Consider the following 8,474-nt stretch of genomic DNA (forward strand, 5'->3'; position numbering starts at 1 on the left):
ATTTCAATCACAGAAGTGTAAACTGTTAATTGCTGTAATAAAATTATCTTTCTGAAGGGCAATTTAACAATGTAGATCAAATATTGGAAAAATATGCCTAAACTTTACGTATATTTTTAAAACAGCCTTATGATGTGTAATGTACATACAATACAATTCACTCACTAAAGTGCACAAGTGAATATTTTTTACTATACACAGAGTTGTGCAAACATCACCACAATCCATTTAGAACATTTTATTGTCCTAAAGTGAAACCCTGCACCTGTTCAGCCATCACCAATCTCTTCTTGTTCCCCAGCCTTTACCAACCACTAATCTACTTTGTCATTTTGTTCTGCCCATTCTGTACATTTCATATAAATGGAATCATATAATATATGGCCTTTTGTGTTTAGATTTTGTCACTGAGCATAATGTTTTCAAGGTTCATCATGTCATGGCAATTAGTACCTCTTTACTTTTTATGTCTTAGTAATATTCCATTGTATGGATATACCACATTTTGTTTATCTATTCACCAGTTGATGGACATTTGGGTTGTTTCTACCTTGTGACTATTGAATAATATAGAACTTGAATGAACATTGAATGATCATTCACAGGCAACCCTTTGTGTTGGAGATATGTTTTTATTTTCTTAGGAGTGGAATTCCTGGGTCATATGGCAAATTTAAGCTTAACTTTTTAAGAAACTGCCAAACTGGTTTTTTTAAGTGGCTGTAACATTTTACATTCCCACCAGTATGCATGTCTTTTAATTTATAAATTCTACTGATAAAAAAGTATCATAAGGGGGGAAAAATCAGTAGGAAAAAAATGGACATACAAGAAAATTCTTTGCAACCTTTAAAGCAACCGTTCATTCGAAACAGTGTAAAATATCTTTAAAATGAGGTTTGGTTAACTATATTATGACACATTGATGAAATACAACACAGCTACGAAAAATAATAATGTGGACCTATATTTACTTACGTCAATAAACGTTCATTTTACCAGACTTCTATGCTGGTCCCCAAATATTTTTCTAGCTCTTTGCCAGAGAGATTACGCTATGTGGGTAGGTGGGGCCATGTAACTAGTTCTGGCCACTAAGTTATAAATAAATATAAGTAACGTTCGTCACTTCTGGTCCAAGTATTAAACTACAGATGTGCAGTTCTCCACACAATAATTAGCAATGTTTGGGGAAGCTGCTCCATCAAGCTCAAGTTCACAAGGACAACAATATGCATAGCTGCTCCCATGCCAACCCAACATGAGCACGTTGTATAAGAAACCAGTGTTTTTTACTTACTACATTGATATTTGGGGGCTTTTTGTTACCACAGCATAACTTGTCCTGACTGGTATTTTCATGGCACAATTTCAAGTGATTAAATTTAATGTTATATTTAACATGACCCCATTTTTGTAAGCATAGAAGTTTTTATGTGTGGAATGTCCACCAAGGTGCTCATGGCTGTTACTTTTGGGTGGCGGAAATCCGTCTCTTTCACTTTTCTATATTATCTCAGGTTTTGACAAATTGGCATGTATTACTTACATAGCAGAAAAAAATTATAAAGATTTTCCATTTTGAAAACTCAAAGCATAACAGAAACTGTTTTAACCCCACTCTCTCCCTTATAGGATAAATATGGAGTTTATCCTATAAAAAAATCTTAGGATAAACTATCCAAAAGGATAAAAAACCTCCTCCCCTCAAAAATATGTACTATTGTAAACTACCATTACAAGCCATCAGAGAGCTCCCTCCTCAACAGAACACAGAATAGAGAGAAATAGCACAGGACTTAGGTTGGCATCCACCCTGACTCCAAATGAGGATGCTGGTGTCAGATTTCGAAAATGAGGTGAGATGTATGAGAGACTGCAGGTTCACCTCAGGCCTCCCCTCCCTAAAATTGTGGAATAGGCTGGGGACTACTGAAAATAGCTACAGTTGGAAGGAAAGCCCAGCCTCACTCAGGTATTAAGTTCTCTGATTGACCTAAAGTATTTTCTTTGAAGTTTCTTCCTTTGTAAAATAAGTTTAGCAAGAAAATAAACAAGCTTTAAGGGAACAAGAGAAGTCAGTTTTTCATTTTTGAGATGACTATCTGATGTCTCAGGGGATCGCTATGGCTACACTTCAGTCCAAGTTTAAACTCAGATTGACCCAGAATCAAAACTTCCCAGTGCACAGATTCTTGGTGCCATCTAGGATTGGAAGTGGAAATGGAACAAATATCATCATTGTTTTTAGTTAGGAATTCCTGTTTTTATTGTGTGAGTGTTTTCCCATTGCCTTCTAAGAAACTGGGGATGGTGTTTAGGGGCAGAAAAGTAACTGACTTCCAGCATCATGACGAGAACTACTATAAATAGTAATCCTAGGGCTTCCACCAACTTGCTTGGGACCCCAAATAAAAGACTCAACTAAGATTCTTTGGTTCCACCCAGCCAAGCTTATTTTTCCAGCATCAGAACAGAAGATGTCCAGACCACAATATTTATTAAGACCATGCTATCTAAAGCAGCTGAAATAGCTGAGTTGAGAAAGCGTAAGACTGAAGGACCAAATTATCTAACTTCATATAGCAATGTCACTATCAAGGCCATGCAGTTTAGCATCTCCACATCTACCCCATCATTGATTAGTGCAACTATAGGTTTAAAAAACAAAAACAAAAACAAATAGACAAAAAAACTGCAGGTGCTGCTTAAATGTTTATAATTTAATAACAATATGAGGGCTGGCCAGTTAGCTCAGTTAGAGCACGTTGTTATAATATGACGGTCTCATACCAAGGGTTTGGGTCCCATACCAGCTGGCCAGCCGCCAAAAAAATAAATAAGTAAACAAATAATAGGAATTCTGGGTTTTTTTCCTAGGATCTATCACAGTACTGGATCATGATTGGGGGGAGAAAAATTTTCCTTAAAAGATTCCAAGACTCCATCAATAGGGAAGAACGTGAGAAAGGAGGAGAGGGGCGTAGCCTAATTCTAAAGCGTGTGCATTCCCTGTTGGTGTGGATGCTTTCATGACCTGGTTGACAAAAGAGAGACGTAAAGGCAGGGTTGCTGTCTTCTCCTCTTCCTTTTGAGCAGTATCACTGGATCTGTGACTCTAGGTCACAGACCCAAGAGATGCTACACAGAGGCCAGCCTCAGCGAAATGCCTTCTGCTGACTGGGGCTGTACGTGCCTAGAGGCATCTGTTTGAGGAATTGATCCACTAGTTGGCCCCCGTTCTTCTAAGGCTGTTCTGAAATCCCAAAACCGAGACCCAGCAGCTAGTGAGTCAGTTACCTTAGAGATCTGCTACAAGGCCGTAAACAATATGTTCATGTACAGGGTAAAGACGTTGGAAATACAGGGCTAGATGTGGGAAAGTCACTTGAGATGCCATTTATCATCTGGACTGAGAACAGTTTGTCTGCAAATATTCTCATTTGGGTAATTCTATATCACCTGCACAAAATTTTTCTTTCTTTGTAGTAACATTGCTGCCAGTTGTTTAGCTGTTAACCATTTGTAATTTGGGTGCCTATTACCTCAGTAATGGAAGAAGAAACTTGACATTTGTGCTAAAATTCCAAACAATTTCCAGGCAGATTAGAAATTTTAAAAAGCAATTGGCCTTAGGCAAGTCACCCTGTTTCTTTTCTTTACTGTGGAAAATCAGAGAAATGGACTTTGCCTGTTCCGGATGCTCCCCCCAGCCCCCCACCCCCCCACCACTCCCACTCCAAATAAAGAAGCTCAGGTCTTCATCCTGTGGCCCTGTGCTCCTAAATTGACCCTGCTGTTTCCTGGATACAGAAACATTGCAGGCATTCTCAGCTGCAATTCTGACAGCACATTAAGCAAGATTTCCTTAAATTTGAACATACAAGGCTTTAGGAAAAGTGCTAGGTAGGAACACAAAGTCACGTACAACTCATCACCAATTCTCAGGCTCCCACCCTTATTTTCTATCTCCAAGAAATGGCTGGTTTGGGAGTGAGCAAATCTCTGGAATTTCTCACACAAAATCCCCCTTCCCCATTCAACTTTAGAATTCCATCTCAGTAATCACATCCATGCACATAAGGGAGACCTTACTGAGTGGCCTGCTGCTTACAACATCTTTTATCAATTTTATTTTTAAGAGTTTAAAAAAACAGTTGTCTTGATTCCCAGGGTTTTTTTCCCCCAAATGCAAAGATTTGGTTCTGAGTGAGAATTTATAAGAAATTAAAGATCCAAAGATTTCCAATCAGGGCAATAGAAATGTATCTCCACAATAGATGATTTAATTATGACCAGCATGAAATGAACATTATGTATGTGCCGAGAACTACAAATAAAAATTGCATTTAAACAAATTAAACTAAATTATAAATCTGAAAGTGGCTTGCTATTTGGAAGACTCACTGAGAGCTCCTGGCTTTGGTGGCCAGCATACCTGGTCTCTAATCCAGCCTCTGTACAGGTTGGGTCCCCTGCGTGGACCTTCCTGTGGCAAACAAGAGAATTCCTTTTTAATATTAATTTCCTAGAGGATTGTGGTCCATGGATCTCCTGCATCAGAATCATCTGAGCCCCACCCCAAACCTAATGGATCTAAATTGATGGGAGTGGGACTCAGAAATCTGAATGTTTAAAGAGCACTGCCACCCCACACCACCCCACACCACCCCACCACACCCCCATGACTTTTTATATACTGAAGATTGAAAACCACTGCTTTTAGTAGTCTCTACACTATAGGGTAAAGGGTGAAGGAACTTTAGATTTAAGTGTTATTAGTGCATTTCCAATTAAAGATAAAGATAAATAAGATTGCACTGCAAGTTAATAGGCATATTCAAGTACATTAAATTTGCATATCCTACTGCATTTTAAAAATCAAGTTTACCTATATTTTTGAAGACCATAATTATTGAGAATGGAGCAATAACTAAATTCCCAGGTTCTGTTCTTAGATTTAAGCATATGAATTATTTCACCCTTCAAAGTCCTTTTAATTACATAATCTCACCATTCCCATTCAGAGATAGAAGCTCATAATCATTAAATAGCTCCCCACACAGGTGCACAGCCAAGATCTGAACCCAGGAAGTCTGGTGCTAGAGCCCATGCTCTTAAATCCTATGTCACGAAAACTAAATTTTTTAAAAATAGAGTGGAGTAAAAGGTAAAATTGCAAATTTTCATAGAGCTTTTTTCCTTGGATTTTTTTTTCCTGATTTAGTCATTTTCAAGATAATTAAATATTCCTGTGGGTTGAAGACAGTCTGAAATCACTGCAATGGGCCAACCCCATGTTTTTCTATGAAAGACAGTTTAGTGTTAAGCCTCCTTGGACTTGGAGATGTTAGAGCTTTAATAGGTCTTCCCAGTTCATCAACGGAATCTTTGTTTCAGTCCTGCCCACACTCTTCTCTCTCCACCCCCTAAAATAGTTTCACGATCTTTACCCTAAATCACTTCCCTCAGCAGTTCAAGCTGCACAAGCCTAACAACAAGAGCTAACATTAAGCATCCACACTGTTTCAAGTGCCTTTCAAGTGCTTCAATCTTCACAACCCTAGTATTTTTCACATTTTACAGAAGAGGAAGTTGAGTTACTGAGTAACATGCCCAGGGTCACAGAGCTGGTAAGTCACAGAATCAGGAATCAAACCCAGCAGCCTGATACCGAGTACCTGCCCTCACCACTTACTAAACACCTACCCTGCACTGACTGCTTACTGTAACCGGCTCCATAACACAAGTTATGTTATTCATAACACAAGTTATGAATTCTCAAAGTGTGCTCAAAAAGAGGCACATTCACTGCTGTGACCCACAAGGAAAGGAAGGCTTGCTCAGGACACATGACTGTCAATGGCAGAGTGGAGAACAGCCTGTCTCCCTGGATCCAAAGCCCGCATATCTCCTACACCACCACTCAGCCTCCTGGGATTTTTATTGGTTATTCCTCCTGACAACCCTGAGAGATGATTACCATCAACTTCCATTTTATGGAAAAGCACATTCATAAGACGGGGTCTGCATGAAAATAACCATCTGACATTTAGGCAGATTCTGACTTCCAGATCTGCTCTTCCAAACAAGGAGCTGGAAAGGGGGCAGAGAGGAGATGCCTGCTTATATCTTCCTCCCACCGTGCAAAAGCATGCTTTAAGCTAAACGATTCAAATATCATTTAAATAACTCATATGTGTGTAAACAGCACTGTCTGATTGTGACAGAGCCATTTTGCACATACGGTCTCAACGTTTGTGTGAACCTGCTTTATACTTTTCAAAGAGTTTTCCCACTCACCAGACGTTGTGTCACGATTTCATATTCGCAGGTGTAATTCACCTGTGAAGATAGGTCACTTAAAACACAAACCCTGCCAACTGCACGGAATAGCAGCAGAGGAACTGAGACCCTTCGGCTCTTGGTGCTGACCCGACCATGAGCCACATTTGAACTGCTGAGCCACTGATTAAGAACTCAATGGGAAAGTCAGTTTCTCCCGGGTTTCAGATGGGAAAAACTGAGGCTTCCAGGAGTTTGGAACTTTTCCCAGATTGGTCTTTCTCCGGGACGTTGGGGCTCTATCTCAGAAATTAACAACAATAATGGGAGCCAAGAAGAAAACCTGGTTCTGCAGGACTTTGGAGCCCCGGGCTGAATCCTGCAGGAAGCAGGCGTAGGACAGGCACCGCGGATGATGCAGAAGTGACCCCCAGGTGACCAACAGGTGGGGAAGCTCCCGGGCAGAAGATTCGAGAAAGGGACGCTGTGAAACGAGAGGAGGTGATGCCTCCCTTCGTCGCGTCCAGGATCGGCCACAGGGAGCCTGTCCAGAAGCCACGCGGCCCAGGGAGGAGGAGGGAAGGGACCGCGGCTGCGCCCGGCTCCCCCCGGCTCTCCCACTTACTTGCTCCGAAGTGTCACTCCAGCTCCGCTCCTCTTCCTGCGACCCCGCGCAGAGGGGCAGCGCCAAACACAGCCCCAGCAGCAGGAGCATGGCGGGGCGAGAGCGCGGGACCGCACTGGGACCCGGCGGGACGTGCAGGGCAGCGCCCAGGGCTCGGGCGGCCAGGGCACGCGCTCCGGTCCCGCCCACACCAGGGCCCCGCCCCCGACAGGGCCCCGCCCCAGGCCCCGCCCCCCGCTCCGGAGTCCTAGCCGGGTCCCCCCTCCTCAGAGGGAGAAGGCCAGACTCTGCGCGCATGGCCCCGACCACCTCTGCTCTCCCCGAGAGTCCCCTCCCCTGACCTCCCGTCCTATGCTGTGTGACACTTTGTTAAGGACCAGACTCCTTCTGTCCCAGGCTCCTTCTCCATTTGCACCTGCCGACACCCCCTTCTCCCTCTGCAGCGAGGTGTGCAGGGTGGGAGATGTTTCCCTGTGAACTTGCTTAATTCTTGTCGCCGGAAGACGAGGGAAAGGCCAGCCTGGCCTCGGTATACAGCCTGCCCCTGTCGCCTGCTAGCCTAGATCCAACAGAAGAATTCTTCCCTCTGCCCAGACAACAACACATGCCCCTCTGGACCCGGCACTTAGGCTTAGAAGACAAGGCTAAAGGATGCTAATTGCAGTCCAGTGCAGAAGGTACTAGCAATGTTGTCCTCTTTAATACTGTTTTGGCATTAGGGCGCAGAAGATAAGAAGATAGAATTGGCACCCTGTTGTAGTATTTCTAATTTTATTATTACTAATCGTGAAAATGGATATCATTGTGTATCTTAGTTACAGACTATTGGTGACATTTCCACCCTGTTATAGGAAGAATTACCATCTCCCAACCATCCACACCTGGCCTTTTATAGCCTAGGTAGATACAGAATGTGGCTGGAGCTACATGTTTATTTCATCTCCCAAAAGACAATGGCCTCAAAGCATTGTTATGTCTCTGTGGCAATTCTGCCCAAGTAGATGAGGTGAACGATAGACTTGGTGGCCAAGAACAGGGAAATAAATGGCTAACAAACACAGGCCATAGAATATCCACCCTGCGGGATATTGTGCAGCCATTAAATGATAACCACGAGATCTGCAGAAACATGGAAAATGTGGACAGAGTAATCTCAAGGAGAAAATCGGAGCACAAAACTGCATCAACAGTATGATTGTAATCAGGTAAAAATACATACGTATGGACATAAGAACTAGGAAAAACACGAAAAATGAACACGGTGCACATGTTTAGTTTGTGGCGATACCTCTTCAACATATCTTATTTATTCTTGTTGAAATGCTATTTGCTCAACAAAGAAATTAGGAGAGGTGAAAAAATGTTGCTACTGCAAAATAAATGAAAGGAAAATCATTGTCATTAGCAGTTAATCGTTTAACAGCCTAATCACTGGCTGAATTAAAAACCACTCAACTAAAAAGAAATAACAGTGGTTGATCCAGCAAGGTTTCTACGACAAAAGCACTTAGAAACCTTGCCATAAACAAATGTGCCCACGCCCTCATTTTTAACTGAGGACGAT

At 42.2% G+C, this 8,474-nt stretch overlaps 1 protein-coding gene across 1 annotated transcript in view; it reads right to left on the reverse strand.

Moving 5' to 3' along the window:
• The window catches only part of ITIH5 (inter-alpha-trypsin inhibitor heavy chain 5), an 88,998-nt gene extending 81,983 nt beyond the window's left edge, over positions 1-7,015 (reverse strand). Inside the window, exon 1 of the mRNA XM_063100702.1 lies at positions 6,911-7,015. Coding sequence (XP_062956772.1) covers positions 6,911-7,000 — 90 coding nt within the window. The 5' untranslated portion in view covers positions 7,001-7,015. The remainder of the gene's footprint in view (positions 1-6,910) is intronic.
• Positions 7,016-8,474: the final 1,459 nt, after the last annotated feature.

This window comes from Cynocephalus volans, chromosome 6 (genome assembly GCF_027409185.1).
Source record: "Cynocephalus volans isolate mCynVol1 chromosome 6, mCynVol1.pri, whole genome shotgun sequence".
In the NCBI taxonomy this organism is placed as follows: domain Eukaryota; kingdom Metazoa; phylum Chordata; class Mammalia; order Dermoptera; family Cynocephalidae; genus Cynocephalus; species Cynocephalus volans.